Raw genomic sequence first — 16195 nt, 5'->3', positions numbered from 1 at the left:
TACACTCATCCTAGAGTTGGTTATAAAGCCGCATAACTCGGATAAAAAAATTATAGCAAAAAAAAAACATTGTAGTATTTTGTATGTAAAATGTTGTAGTTCTTGACACTTGTCATAAATTTTTTGAGAATAATTGTCTTATTAACAAAAAAACAATGTGTTCTTTCTTTGGACTCAATAGTGTAAAGATAAAAAAATTTTTCAAAAACAGCCTAAAGCACGTGAAAGTACAAGTTTCAAGCTTTAAAATGCATTTTTAATTTTTGATCTACGATGATTTTTTGCCGAGTTACAGTGATTTGAAAATTGGTCAATTTTAAGCGTCAGAACGTCTTGACGCGCGGCAGAACAGTGCGGCAGACTGGCGGAGTGCGCGCCATTTATACGGCACCGTGCGTATTAATGGCGCACACTGAGCCGTTCTCGACCGCACTGCTCTGCCGCGTCGAGACGTTCTGACGCTTAAAATTGACCGACTTTCAAATCGCTGTAACTCGGCGAAAAATCATCGTACAGAAAAAATAAAAAAAGCATTTTAAAGCTTGAGACTTGTACATTCACGTGCTTTAGGCAGTTTTTGAAAATTTTTTATCTTTACACTTCTAAGCTTAAACAAAGAACATATTGTTTTATCGTCAATAAAAAAATTTTTCGCACAAAATTTATGGCAAATGTCAAAAACTACAATATGTTACCTATAAAACGCTTTTTTTTATTTTTCTACCGATTTTTTTTTATTCGAATTATGCGACTTTAAAAACAACGTTTTGTGAAAAATAGCGTTTGCCATTGGCTGTAGTATTAGTGTAAAAAATGCATGTTTTAGCTTCAAAATCATGTAATTTGGCTAAAAAAATTGTAGGGAAATTTTAAAAAATTGCATTTTTTATAGGTAAAATGTTGTAATTTTTGACATTTATTATAAATCTCGCAAGAAAATTTTTTTAACAAACTGCAGAGAGTTGAACGTACGTAATTTTAAAATCAAAACATTACGTTCTTGTTTATTTTGGGCTTAGAAGTATAAAGATACAAAGTTTTTAGGAAATATTTAAAGTACATAAAAATATAAACTTTAAGTTATTTGAGCTATTAATATTTTTACGCTAACTATAAAATATTTAACTTGTTTCAGGTCAGAAAAATCTAAGAAGGTATCCAGTTATGGTGTTTATCCACGGCGAAAGTTTCGAATGGAACAGCGGCAACCCTTACGACGGTACTATATTGGCGGCTTATGGCAATATTGTTTTTGTTACAATTAATTTTCGTCTTGGTATCTTAGGTAAGAAATACATATTTATAAATAAATGTAAAGTTTTATTAACATAAAAATATAATAAAAAATATGAAAATATAATTGAATCCACGATTGGTAACGTAATAATATTTATTTATATATTGAGAATTAATTCGAAGCTATGAAAATTCTAATTAAAAGTATAACTTTTTGAATCTACGTTTAAAGTTTAACTATCAATGTGGAGATTGAATATCGATAGATAAAAGAATTTCAATTGATATACATAAATTATCAAAGATTGATTTGGATCATTTTAAAAATTTTTTTATCAGTCTGCATCTATAGAAAAGCGAAAAGCTATCGATTGATCTGCCATGCAGAAAAGCACTAACATCTAATATACTTTTACTGTTTCGCCATATAAATAACTTTGTTACGGCTCGTCGTTTGCGAGGGCTGCCTCGCAAACTTCTTATCTAAATTTTTATCGCCTCAAGCTTTTCAATATTGGATTTCGCCTTCAAAGAAAGTTCGCCGAGGCCAATACAAGGCGATCGACTTATCACGTCACCGGAAGTGTAAACGACGCTCTCCGTTGTCTCATGCTGGTGTAATCGTAAATAACTATTTTGCGCTAAAACACGCAATATGTGAAATTCAAGAAGAGGATAACATTGGTTTAATATAAAGCTTTTTTCTTCCTCAACCATTCTAATCAATCATGAAAATATTCATATGGACGATTTAACAGCAATAAGGTCGCGTTAAATCGTAGCGTGATATTTCGAGTATATAAAAAAAAAAAAAAGAAAACGTTAAATTATTCCATACATTGTCGCGGTGCACACTTCTCTCATTGTTGCACGTAAAAAGGTAACTGATGCAGTAATAGTATATATTTCATTGCACGCGAGTGGTCATGCGAAAGCGTCATTATTCAAAAAGTCCGTTAAAAACTGCAATCTAGAAAGCGTGGTGCATCACGACGTTTGCAATCCGAAATTGTCGTGTACAGCGGTCGTCCTGAAGGGGGTTAACAGTGAAATTCCGGCAATCCCTTCTCGCGCGAGATGACAGCGACGGCGCGATGCAAATGGACGGGGGCTCACAGCGTGTGTACGTGTGTATGCGGGTACATTCGGTATATCCGGTAAGTGGAGTGGTTCGCGAAAGAAAAAAAAAAAAAAAAAAACACAGGCGGACGCGAAACCATAATCATAAATTAGGTTAAAGTGCTGGGGAAGCGCTTAGTAACCCCGACCCGCTCTCTAGGACGGCCGTGAGTTAGCCCGTGAGGAGCCTGCGGATAACTTTAACCCGCCCTGCCGCCGCCATGTCCGCCCTGCGCAAAACAGGGGAAAAATATGGTCCCGAGCGCGAAGCGGCTGCCCGAGCAAAAAGAGCCTCGACGATCGCGTTACCCCGCGCGAAAGTGCTTCATGTTTAAGAGCGAGGGGAGAGTCTCGCATCTCTGCGGAGCTAATTAATTGGGACACCGAATACGCGAGTCTCCGGGGATCTTGAAACCTAGAATCCCAGTTATATAGAATCCTTAATAAAAAAAAAAAAAAAAAAAAAAGGAAGACAAGACGCGTCGCAGAAACTCTACTTTCAGATTAAATAGCTGGTGCTTACAGAATTTTTATCTTTAAGAGAGGCTTTACTTTTTATTCCCATGAATTTTAGGTATCCGAGATTCTAACAGCTCTCTTGTTGTTGAAATTTAAGAACACATATTTCTTTACATTATTGAATTTCCAAATAAATTTATTCTAACTTTCAAATGCTTAGATTTCCGTATTTTTTAATCTTTCAATTTTTTAATTGTTAATTTTTAGCTGTTCGTAGATTTAAAAATTGTTTTTTAAATTTACTTTTAATATTTAAGATTATTAATTTTTTAAATATTTTTTTATTTAAAAAACAGATTAACTAATTGCAAAAATTTTGTTGCAGGTTTCCTAAGACCTGGAATTAAGGACGACACAGCGAGCAATTTCGGGTTATTAGATCAAATAGCGGCTTTGCTCTGGCTAAGAGAAAACATCGCGGAATTTGGCGGTGATCCTAACAGTGTCACTTTAGTCGGTCACGGGACTGGAGCTATTTTTGCTAATTTACTTCTGATCAGTCCAGTAGCCAACAAAAAAGGTAAAGAGGAACAACAATTTTTATAATACAAATATTATAAAGTTATTATAGATATTGTAAATAATGAAACGCGAATTAAATGAGGTTTATATAAGCCTTAATTTATTTTATTTGAACAATTATATTGCTCCTAATTATTTTTCTCTTGCTGAGATCTTATAAAGTTGTCTTTGATAAATGTACTCTCTACGTTTTATTCTTTTACTCTTCTATTATTGTCATCTGACTTCTGCTAATTTTATTTTGATAAAAACACTATCTCGAACATCCATTTGTAATGGTACTCGCTCGCAAGAATCGAAAGACGATATGCAATTCGAACTAATCCCTCTCTTCGTTGTAATTGGAAACATTATCCATAGTCATAGGAGCGTAAGCGATCGCGTATAGAGATCGCGATTTCCGAGTCGGCGGGAGATAATCGTGGGATTAATTGGAGGAATCAGAGCAAGAGAGATAGGCATACTCTTGAATTGAGCACAATATACTAATATGCATGTGACAATGTTCGACGAATACTTCTGCATGAATGGTTCAGTAGTTAATTAAAAAAAGAGCGTATTTTATCAAGAATAAAATAGCGCAATTAAAGTGTCACAAAATAAAATGCAAATAAAACTAAGTCGTTAGATTCACCAGCCATTGAAGGAGCAATATTTGAATTGCAGTAAAGTAATTAGTGAAATCAAAGCCTAATATTAATATTACAATATTCGAGTCACAATAAAATAATCAGTCGTTAAATTATTATATTAAACAAGACTATGAGTATGTTTTGAATCTGTTAAATGTATGTAGACCATACAGGAAAGCAAGGCTCGCATACAACGTCGATAACCACAGCTATTAGGCGACTGCCCAGGATTCGAGCAGCAGGAGCAAGCATCTATCGCGACAAAAGAACGACATAGCATGAGAGAGCGCGCGAACAAGAACATGATTTGTAATCCTAGAATAGGACGGGTGAGAGGGACGCTGGATGAAATATGGTAATGTGCAATGTGCACGTTGAGACGATCGAATGTCTAATATTCGATTTTAATCTACCATTTACAGCGTGATAAAATTATTAAAAAGTAGCTGCAGATAATTATTAGATGGTTATATGCATTTGAAAAATATTGTATCGTTATACGGTACTATCGGACAGTTCCGTTTATTCGGATTTCAACTCAGACTTCAATTACTCTTTTCGAGTTTTGCCCTTTACGAATCGCAAGCGCCTGCATTGTGATATTTCCGAGTTTGACAAGGGGCTAAGAACCGCTAGTCTACACGTGTTCAATGGTGAGCACACATCGACCGCTGAGCACTCAAGCACTCTTTGGTACTCGGCGGTGCTCGGCAGGGTCAGTGAGAACGAGCAAAAGCAAGAAAGAAGATGTCGACCATTTTTCACCCGACCGGCTCGCAATGGCGGTCGGGAAAAGGAACTTTTCTCTTCCGGCCGAGCGCACAATGCCATCGCGTCCGGCCAATAATTATATTGTGCAATGAAAAATAACCGGACTTAATATTTTACACGTCGAGACAGAAATGCCTGCCTGTACCACGCGAGGGTTCTCAAACATTGGTGCTATTTTATTTATGGCACACTTCTTCTCTTTTCATACATGACATAAATGTAATCATTTGTTAGATCACGCTTGAGGAGCGATATATTTTTATCAAGCGAAAAGATTCTTTTATAAAAAATCTATATTTTCAAATGGTATAAAAATAATATTACAAATTCTTTATTAATTTTAATCTTTTTTTTCAGTTTTAAATTTTAAGGGCAAAAATTGTTTGCAGACAATAAAATCAAAAAATAATTTTTAGCAAGTTTAAATATTTTTATTTTTTAGAATAAACTTTTAATGCAGTTTAAGTGTTGCTCGATCGTATTAGATAATTAAATTACTAATTTGTGGCATTCTCATTTTGTTAGGTCTATTCAAACGGGCTATTTTGATGTCTGGATCAGCAATGAGCGCGGACGCTATCGGCAAGGCGCCACTGCAAATCACCAAGCAGGTAAAGAAAGATGCCATTGCATAATAGACGCGAATAAAAACGCGAGATGAGGATTGATGCGCTCGGATTACAGTTTTACGGAATGACAAATCGCTACACGCAGCATCTATTATCATTAATTCTACGATTGATTTAATTTTAGAATTTAAAAGATTTCGAGTTTTTCTCACAGATTCTTAAAGCTCTGGATTATTAGGTGCTTTCATAGCGTTAAGTTTATCATATTTAAAAGAGTTTATTGATTCTTTGATCTCTATAAATTTCAATAGCTTTGTATTTTTGAAGTTTTAAATAAATTTATTGATTATAGAGTTCTTAATATATTCCAATTATTTGGAATTCTTAAAATTTTCCAGATTTTTGAGAGAGAAATCGTAGATTTTTAGATTTCTTTATTTAGTGTTTGAAGTAGGATGCCATGCCATCATTGAATTTTTAGACCAAAAAGCACACCGTTACTGGTTAATAGCATACCGTTACTGAAAATAACGTTTGCTTGCATCCAATGTGATATTTTATTTGCTATTTTGCTATTTGCTATTTCCTCTTGTTTGAGTTTAAATATGTGAACAATTTTTAACAATTCTATTTTAAACAAATATAAAAGAAGGATTTATTTGGCGATTAGATCATTTTTTAATTTCAAAAATCGTGGAATCTCTTGTATATTAATATATATCAAAGCAAAAATCTTTAAGAAACATATATTTATTTTTTTTTTTCTTACTTTGATCAGTTCTTATTCTCTTCTTTCATCTTATTATTTTATTAAATATCGATCTTTAAATTTATTCTAGTAATTTTCAATTTATTTTAATTGTATTCCCAGTACATTTAGTTTCCACTCATCTATAACTCTCAACTTTCAAAATTTTTACTTCTTGAAATTCCTATTCACATCATTGTAAACTTCAAAAAAAGACCAAAAAAAGACTATCATTTATCACAGTTTTTGCTTTCTAAATGGCAACGTATGTTTCACAAATGACGGCGCCGTGTTTCTGCTATACTCACGATTTGAATTCGACGGAAAGAAATATCGTCGCTCGTCACGGCGAAGAATCGTTCGTTGGTGGTTCGCCGCGTTCATTGCGCTCGTGAGCAATGACGAGGATCGTTTTTCAGGTGGCACACGCTCTCAACTGTCCTACTACTAGCGACAGCGAACTGGCGCTTTGTTTGCGCAACCAGGACGTAGACACGCTTCTACACGTGAAAATTCACAAGCCGAAATACGTGCCAGCCTACGCGCCCTTAATCGATCGCGCCGTCATCCCCGACAAGCCGCTCAATTTAATGGAGAATGCGCAACTTTTCGGCAGGTACGGTCTGACAATTTTCGATTAAGGGCCAATTGTTCACACTTTTTGATAGACTTTATCTCTCAGTTACTTAAAATAAATATCAGTAATCCTTACTCGATGGTTGGAATACCGAGTAAAATTACCTCTTAGTAATAAGAATTTAATCCGTAAGTTTATCAATAGATAGAACAACAATTACTGATGTTTAATGATGTTTATTTTAGGTAGCTGAGCGGTAAAATCTACCAAAAAATTGGTAACAACCGGCCCTAAAAATTTAATCACGTTTTTCTCAAGTGAATTAGTTATTAAACTAATGTGCAAAATATTCCAGACAGTTTGGTCTAATTAACTTAAAATTTTTATTAAATTATTTTTAACAGTATATCTTATTGTCATACGTACAATCTTTATTTTATAACAATTTGTCCCTAAAAAAATTTTTTCTGCGAACATGCGTAATTTTTAAATTTTTTAAATTCCGTACGTACGACTATAACTCCAATATTCTTTTTTTCCTCTTACGCACGAATAACGCGCATAGCACGTCAATTGTTATTTGTTCCAAATGTAGGAATAACGAGCGTAACACGTAGTCTATATAAAAAATTTTTTAAACAAACAAGTTTGTTGCTTTTATTTAAAATTAATTTTATAAATACTTTTGACGTTGTTTTTTGGACGGAATGGACATGCTTGCCTCTGAATTAATTGCCAGTGCAAAAAATTAAAAATCGTTTTTTGTTTCGGACAAATAGTTTTAGCACACGCTAATGTTATATTTCGAGAAATATGGATTTTTGAAGAAGACATATTACATATAAAGATTTAGCATTTATACTCTATTTTATGACATAAAATATATATTTTATTTATACAATCAAAGTATAATAGAAAAAAGAATAATTAGTTAACATTTTTTATTTATACAAACTTGCTAAAATACTTCTTCCTTTTTGCGCGGTCACAATAGTATCTTTCCTTAAACAACAATTCATTCAAATCCTCGTTTCGTGTCGCAGCATACATATGGGTGCTATCAAATTCCACAGAATATATAGGGTTTTTATAAATACAATCTATATCATACGTCTGAAAATTTTTAAGACAGTTAATTAGAGGTTACCAATAAAGGTCATTGAAGGACACATAAAATTTAAAAGTAATACAAACTTGAACGCAATCATTGTATCTTTGATCCCATAGAAGCACTGTGCCAATATTCGTCCCGGTTATAATAGTATACAAATAATCTGAAGAAAAACTATATAATTCATAATTACTGTCTAGGACAGAAGCATCCCATGTACGTACAAATGCGGGTGTTCTAAAATCACAGTAACAAATATAACTAAATTGAATAACCAGTTAATGTCAACAATAAGATCTATTACCTTATATCCATTTTTTTAACCTGTTGTTTATACAGCATGAGAATAGAGTGAGGATCTTGCCATAGTAGTTGAGAACAAGTATTATCATTTATACATTCATCCATTTCCTTACAACTAAAATAGTTTTACATTAGTTTATTGCATATTATTCCTAATATACATAAAAATCTAGAAGACTGCAGAAGGGAAATTAAACTCCTCTCCTGTCATCGAGCTATATAATACACTGGAGTGAGCCTTTCTCGTAAGAACTAATATGTAGTTTGCGGCCAAAGGAATGCAATAGCAGACGTCTGTTTTCTTTCAACATTTACTACCGTTATGGGGGATATTATAAAACCAAAGACAGACATCAGACAGATTTTTTCGTCTAATGTAGATCTCCCTTTTTCACAGTGGGCCACCATCACTTCTTTAAGGCTCTCACCAGTATGTTATATAACTTATTTAGTTATAGTTACAAATTATAAATACGAAATGGGATCATATAATAGTGTCTGTACAAACATAATCAACGTTTAATCAAACATTTGTAGAAATCGATTAATTAATTGAAACGTAACTTACTTTGTAGTAATATCATAAATTAGTAACGATTTTTCGGCACTAGCAGCAACTTTTGTTCCTGTAGGATCTAATGAAATTGACTGAATCAATTTTTTGACGCTATAAATTGTTTCGTTTTCTTCCGCAAAATCATCATCTTCAAGGGAATTTTTCTGTATCTAAACAAAAACAGACTTTTTACATTCTACATTCTACATTAACATAGCATAATTTCGAATTTTATAATTTTACCTTTATTAAATTTGAAGAACTTGATATAATATGTTGCGGTGTTGCTTCAATGTTCGAAACGTGTTCACCATATACATTGGAATGTGCTTTTAATTGTTGAATATTATTAATGTTATTCCGTGATTCAATTTTCCAATGCTTAATACTACCATCTCTGCAAGAATTTTTGCGAAAAATAAAAGAAAAAAAGAAATAAACATCAAACAAAATTTATAAATAAATATTTACACGTGGCCGCTTATAATTATATCATTGCAATAAGCAATGCTTGAAAATTGACAGTTACACAATCCAATAATCCTTCCTCCTGTAAGGGTACCGTCCTCTGAACGATTAAAAGCTGCAAGTTTCTTCTTGACATAAAACCAAGTTGCATTTTCAGTCATTATTAGACACATGTCTTTTATTTTTATGCTTCTCATATTTTCTAAGGACTCAATAACGAATTCGTCCCTATGGTAGTAATTCATATCAGGAAGTTCATATTTCCAGTTGTAATACGTAATAAATTTAGAATTATACGAAGATAATAACGGTTTACATCTGTACAAGAGAATAAGACGTACGTTCTTCAATGTGATCTTATGTAAAATCGTGAATATTTTACGTACTGATAATATCTAAATATTAAAATGTATTTTAAAAAGACATGGTTAAAAAATTAAATCAAGTTTTGCACAATTAAAAATACGATAAAAAGCTATTACTTAACGTTAGTATGCGCGAAAAAGTTTTATTAACGTATTTGTACTATATTTAAAAAAAAAATATTTTTGTTTTCCGAGAACACTTTTTTACTAATAATTGCTTTGATAGAGACTAAGAGTATGATTTTAGTGATTTATTTTGTGCAAAAATACAGAGAAGATTGTAACGTCGACAGATATAATGTATAAATTTTTGATTATTATTTGAAAAATGAAAGAGGGGGGGGCACATTAGCGCCGATTTGCGTGTATGAGAGAATGAAGTTGTGATGTAAATAAACCGCGGTAGAGACAAATAGAAAAACTATAGAAAATACATATGCTGGCAAAAGTCGTTACTTGGAGAATTATAATACTAAGAATCATCAACGAACATGTGTATTTAAGACAGAGCAGGAACAATAATATGAAGTGAAAATTATGAAAAATTGGTTCGACAGATTACGTGGTTCCTATAAAATTTTAGAATAAATTGAAATACAAATAAATATTAAACTATATTTAACCTACCGTTCACGAAATTTTTCCGACACTTCATTCGTAACAAGCAAATGGTTACTTTTTTGATTTAAGGTTTTGTTTGATAGATGATAAAATTTTTGGCATACCCTGTTGAGCTGTAATAAAGTATATACGTCACATAAATCAAAAATTATTAGGAATATTTCGTTCGGTAAAATATCTACGAGAGACATATTTGTCTTTTTAATTGGACGTTATCACACAAGAATATGAACACTACAGTATGACAATCGGTATGTGCACTGAACGATACACTAGAACCTAGAATCAGAGTTGCTAGAACGATACACCGGAGCCTGATCACTGACATTTATACTGTAGGCTGCTAATATCAGACTGGCGTCAAATCTATAATGAACTCCACATATTAAATTCTCGCGCATGTCAGAACGCTGATGGACAGCAGTTACCTTTTAATTGGTGGATGAATTTAAATGTTATGAATATAATATAATTTGAATCACCACCCGAGAAAAAATGGTATAATATGTTCAGATGTAAATATATATAATTAGTTATGAAAAGATCTAAGATGTAATATTTTATATGATCATATAAAATTACATATGTTATTAGATTTTTTTGTAACTAATTATTTATATTTATATCTGATCAATTATATCATTTTTTCTCGGGAAGTTTAAAAAAATATAATTTATTATTATTATTCTTTATATGTGTTAGATTAATTTATTATTATTATAATAAGTATATATATATATATATATATATATATATATATATATATATATATATATTTATACTTACTTTGTTAAAAATAAAAAAATTATAATGTTAAAATATAACTTTTAAGGTAAAAACTGAAATATACAAAATAATTATCTAATTGTATTTATTTAGCAATGGTTACGCAATTATGAAGTAATGTTGCAATTCCTAAAGATATTTGGAGAATATTTAACATGTATACATATCTTTTTAAAGTTAAATATGGTCTGACAATTTTCGATTAAGAGCCGATTATACCAATTTTTTGATAGATTTTACGTCTTAGTTACTTTGAATAAATGGCAGCATTCCTTATGCGATGGTTGGAGTAGCGTGTAAAATTACTTCTTGGTAATAATAATTTAATTCGTAAGTGATCATTATCAACAAATTGCTGATATATGCTGATTGAACAGTTACTGATGTTTAATGATTGTTGTTTCTAAAGTCTACCAAAAAGTTGGTAATAACCGACTCTAAAAATTTAATCGCGTTTTTCTCAAAATTATGTTCATTAAACTAATATGCAACATATTCCAGTCAGTTTTGGTCTAATTAATTTAAAATTTTTATTACATTATTTTTGACAATATGTTTTATTGTCATACGTACAATCTTTACTTTATAACAATCTGTTCTTAAAAAAAATTTTTTTCCAAACATGCGTAATTCTTATAATATTTGAAATTTTAAATTCTGTACGTACAACTATAACTCCAATATTTTTTTTATCTCTTACGCAAGAATAACGCGCATAGCACGTCAATTGCTATTTGTTCCAAATATAGGAATAACGAGCGTAACACGTAGTCTATAATAAAATTTTTTTAAACAAACAAGCTTGTTGCTTTTGTTTAAAATTAATTTTATAAATACTTCCGACATTGTTCTTTGGACGGATTGGACATGCTTACCTCTGAATTAATTGCCAGCGCAAAGATTAAAAATCTTTTTTTGTTTTGGACAAATAGTTTTTGCACACGCTAATGTTATATTTTGAGAAATATGTATTTTTGGAGCAGACATATTACATACAACAATATTCCATTTATTTTTATTTTTCAGTACATTAAATATATAATTTTTGTAAACAATCAAAGTATAATAGAAGAAAAATTGTTAGACAACTTTTTTAATTTAAATAAATTTGCTAAAATACTCTTTCCTTTCAGCGCGGTCGTAATAGTCTTCTTCTTGAAAATTAAATTCAACCACACCATCTCGTTCTGAAATAGCATACATATGGGTGCTATCAAATTCCACAGAAAATACAGAATTTGAAACAACAGGATATATATCATACGTCTGAAAATTTTTAAGACAGTTAATAATAGGTTATTAATAAAGGTCATTGCAAAATACATAACAATAAAAACTAATACAAACTCGAATGTAATCATTTGATCTTTGATCCCATAGAAGTACTGTGCCAATATTCGTCCCTGTCATAATAGTATACAAATAATCTGAAGAGAAACTATGTAATTCATAAAAACTTTTTACGACAGAAGCATCCCATGTACGTACAAATTCGAAAGTTCTAAAATCACAGTAACGAATATAACTGAATTGAATATTAATGTCGACAATAAGATTTATTACCTTGTATCCATTTTTTTAATATATTGTTCATACACCATAAGAATAGTGTGAGTATCTTGCCATAGTAGTTGGGAAAAAATATTACGATTTATACGTTCATCCTTTACCTCACAACTAAAATAGTTTTACATTAGTTTATTGCTTATTATTCTCAATATACATGAAAATCTAGAAGACTAGAGAAAGGAACCAAACTCCTCTCTTGTCATCGGGCTATATAATATACTGGAGTGAGCCTTTCTCGTAAGAACTAATGTGTTTTTTGCGGCCAAAGAATTGCAATAGTAAACTAACTGTTTTTTTCTTTTTTCTTTTTTTATTTACTACCGTTATGATGGGGAATATAAATCAAAGACAGACATCAGACAGATTTTCTTTAATACAACTTCCTCTTTTCCACAGTGGGCCACCACCGCTCCTTTAAGGCTGTCACCAGTATGTTATATAACTTATTAAGTTATAATTACAAATTATAATTACTAAATCGGATCATAGAATAGTGTCTGTACAAACATAGTCAACGTTTAATTGAACATTTGTAGAAATCGATTAATTAATAGAAGCATAACTTACTTTTTATTAATATCATAAATTAGAAGCGATTCTTCGGTACTAGCAGCTACATTTGTTCCCGTAGGGTCTAATGAAATTGACTGAATCAATTTCTTGCCGTTATAAATTGTTTCGTTTTTTTCCGCAGATTCATCATCATCAAGTGTATTTTTCTGTATCTAAACAAAAACCGACTTTTTACCTTCTACATTCTACATTAACATAGCATAATTCCAAATTTTTTAATCTTACCTTTATTAAATTTGAAGAACTTGATATAATATGTTGTGTTGTTACTTCTATGTTCGAAACGTATTCATCATATACATTGAAATGTGCTTTTAATTGTTGAATATTATTAATGTTTTTCCGTGATTTAGTTTTCCATTGCCTAATACTGCCATCTCTGCAAGAATTTTTGTGAACATTAAAAAAGAATAAATAAACATAATACAAAATTTATAATAAATATTTACACGTGACCGCTTATAATTATATCATTGCAATAAGCAATGCTTGAAAATTGACAGTTACAAGTTCCAATAATTTTGTCTCCCGTAATGTTACCGTCCTCTGCACGATTAAAAGCTGAAAGAATATCTTCGTCATAAAACCAAATTTTATTTTTAGTCATTTTTAGGCATATTTGCTTCATTCTCATGCCTCTTCCTTCTTCCATGAAATCTATAATCGTTTGTAAGTCACATATGATATGGTTACGAGCTATTTCATATTTCCAGTTGTAATGCGTAATAAATTTAGAATTATACGAAGATAATAGTGATGTACATCTGCAAAAGAAAATAAGACGTATGTTGTTCATTGTGATTTTTTTTTTAAATTGTGAATATTTTACGTACTGATAATATGTAAATATTAAAATGTATTTTAAAATGACATAATTAAAAAATTAAATCAAGTTTTGCATGATTAAAATTACGACAAAAAGCTATGACTTAACTTTAACTTGTATGAAAAAGATCAACATATATTGTACTTTATTTGACAAAAATTATTTTTGTTATCTGAGTACACTTTTTTTTAATAATTGCTTTAATGGAGACTAAGAGTGTGATTTTATCGATTTACTTGTACAAAAGTATAGAGAAGATTGTAACGTCGACAGATATAATGTATAAATTTCTGATAGCTATTGATTGAAAAATGAAAGAGGGGGCTCATTAGCGCTGATGTGCTTGTATGAGAGAATGAAGATGTGATGTAAATATACCGCGGTAGAAACAGATAAAAAGACTATAGAAAATACATATGATGGCAAAAGTCGTTACTTGGAGAAATATAATACTGAGAATCATCAACGAACATGTGATTTTAAGACAGAGTAGGAACAATAATATGAAGTAAAAATTATAAAAAATCGGTTTGATAGATTACGTGTTTCCTATAAAATTTTAGAATAAATTGTGTGGCGATTATATCGTCACATGCTTTCCCAAAAAGAGAAAATATTAACCAGAGAAACACGTATACGAATACGGTCAAATAAACATAAATAAAGATAACAGACGAGACGGTAGACGAGAAGCACAGTGACAAACATCGGGACGTAACAGACAAGAAATAAACGAATAGAATCTTTTCGAAGCCTATCGAAGGTGAAATTTTAAGGCGAACGATAGGAAGAGCGGTTACATGCTCGAGGAGTCCGCTACAGGCGATCGCCGTGTACAGTCGCATTTATAATCCGCACGATTTTTATACATTGCTGTACCGACTATTCAAAGATCGTGTTTTATAATATATTGGTATTATCTGCAACTACTCTCTCACATTATTTTATTTCCCGACTCGTATCGAGGCGTCCAAAGTAATCGCGACGCGCGTAAATAACCAAAATTGAAATACAAATAAGAATTAAGCTATATTTAACTCACCGTTCACAAAATTTTTTCGACACCTCATTCGTAACAAGCAAACGGTTACTTTTATTATTTAAGACCTTGTTTGATAGATCTTGAAATTTTTTGCATACACTGTTGAGCTGTAGTAAAGTATATACATCACATAAGTAAAAAATTATTAGGAATATTTCGTTCGGTAAAATATCTACGAGAGACATATTTGTCTTTTTAATTGGACGTTATCACACAAGAATATGAACACTACAGTATGACAATCGGTATGTGCACTGAACGATACACTAGAACAGAGTTGCTAGAACGATACACCGGAGCCTGATCATTGACATTTATACTGTAGGCTGCTAATATCAGACTGGCGTCAAATCTATAATGAACTCTACATATTAAATTCTTGCGCATGTCAGAACGCTGATGGACAGCAGTCACTTTTTTATTGGTTGATGAATTTAAATGTTATGAATATAATATAATTTGAATTATAAGTTTAAAAAAATGTAATTTATTATTATTATAATAAGTATACATATATATATATATATATATATATACTTATTTTGTTAAAAATAAAAAAGTTATAATGTCAAAATACAACTTTTAAGGTAAAAACTGAAATATACAAATTAATTACCTAATTGTATTTATTTAGCAATGTTTACGCAATTATAAAGTAGTAATGCAATTCTTAAGAATATTTGGAGAATATTTAACATCTGTACATATTGTTTTATTGTTAAATACGGTCTGACAATTTTCGATTAAGGGCCGTTTATACCAATTTTTTCATGGACTTTATCTCTCAGTTACCTAAAATAAATATCAGTAATCCTTACTCGATGGTTGGAATAACGCGTAAAATTACTTCTTGGTAATAAGAATAAAATCCGTAGGTTAACTATATCGACAAATTAATGATATTTATTGATACAACAATCACTGATATTTATTGATGTTTATTTCTACAATCTACCAAAAAGTTGGTAATAACCGGTCCTAAAAATTTAATCGCGTTTTTCTTAAAATGAAGTTTAGCAAACTAATGTGCAACATATTCCAGTCAGTTGTAGTCTAATTAATTTAAAATTTTTATTAAATTATTTATGACAGCATGTTTTATCGTCATACGTACAATAATTACTGTATAACTGTTTGATCTTAAAAACTATTTTTTAATAAATTTTTTTTGCAAACATATGATGGTGCCGTGGAATCGGGGGAAGTGGGAGGGCAGAGGGGGCGACAGCCCACTCAGAGATAATTCAGGGGGGTCTTTGCCCCTTTAAAATTTTTTTGTTTC

At 31.1% G+C, this 16195-nt stretch overlaps 3 protein-coding genes across 9 annotated transcripts in view; 1 reads left to right on the top strand and 2 right to left on the bottom strand.

The window, feature by feature from the left end:
- LOC105674891 (uncharacterized) overlaps positions 1–16195 on the top strand; it is an 84042-nt gene that overhangs the window by 26793 nt on the left and 41054 nt on the right. For all 3 annotated transcript variants that reach the window (XM_067350569.1, XM_012371538.2, XM_067350568.1), the window contains exons 4-7: positions 1136–1285; positions 3200–3394; positions 5325–5410; positions 6536–6732. In XM_067350569.1, coding sequence (XP_067206670.1) covers positions 1136–1285; positions 3200–3394; positions 5325–5410; positions 6536–6732 — 628 coding nt within the window. The remainder of the gene's footprint in view (positions 1–1135; positions 1286–3199; positions 3395–5324; positions 5411–6535; positions 6733–16195) is intronic.
- Positions 7105–10488, bottom strand: LOC105674894 (uncharacterized). 5 transcript variants are annotated; one of them, XM_067350582.1, is made up of 8 exons: positions 10397–10484; positions 10124–10230; positions 9135–9449; positions 8907–9060; positions 8676–8833; positions 8109–8222; positions 7888–8041; positions 7107–7806 (listed from the first exon to the last, which is right to left on the bottom strand). In XM_067350582.1, the coding sequence occupies exons 3-8, from the start codon at positions 9374–9376 to the stop codon at positions 7639–7641; spliced, it is 990 nt and encodes a 329-aa protein (XP_067206683.1). In that variant the 5' UTR covers positions 9377–9449; positions 10124–10230; positions 10397–10484; the 3' UTR covers positions 7107–7638. The 5 variants fall into 5 exon arrangements, with proteins under 5 accessions (XP_067206681.1, XP_067206683.1, XP_067206685.1 ...); XM_067350584.1 differs by having other exon boundaries at positions 9135–9359; XM_067350580.1 differs by having other exon boundaries at positions 7105–7806; positions 10124–10488.
- LOC105674896 (uncharacterized) lies at positions 11892–15247 on the bottom strand. The gene is made up of 7 exons (XM_067350585.1): positions 14914–15247; positions 13495–13809; positions 13271–13424; positions 13040–13197; positions 12467–12580; positions 12251–12404; positions 11892–12169 (listed from the first exon to the last, which is right to left on the bottom strand). Exons 1-7 carry the CDS (start codon positions 15096–15098, stop codon positions 12002–12004), a joined length of 1248 nt encoding a protein of 415 aa, XP_067206686.1. The 5' UTR covers positions 15099–15247; the 3' UTR covers positions 11892–12001.

Source organism: Linepithema humile, chromosome 2 (assembly GCF_040581485.1).
Source record: "Linepithema humile isolate Giens D197 chromosome 2, Lhum_UNIL_v1.0, whole genome shotgun sequence".
In the NCBI taxonomy this organism is placed as follows: Eukaryota; Metazoa; Arthropoda; class Insecta; order Hymenoptera; family Formicidae; genus Linepithema; species Linepithema humile.
This window is presented reverse-complemented; position numbering and strand designations above follow the sequence as displayed.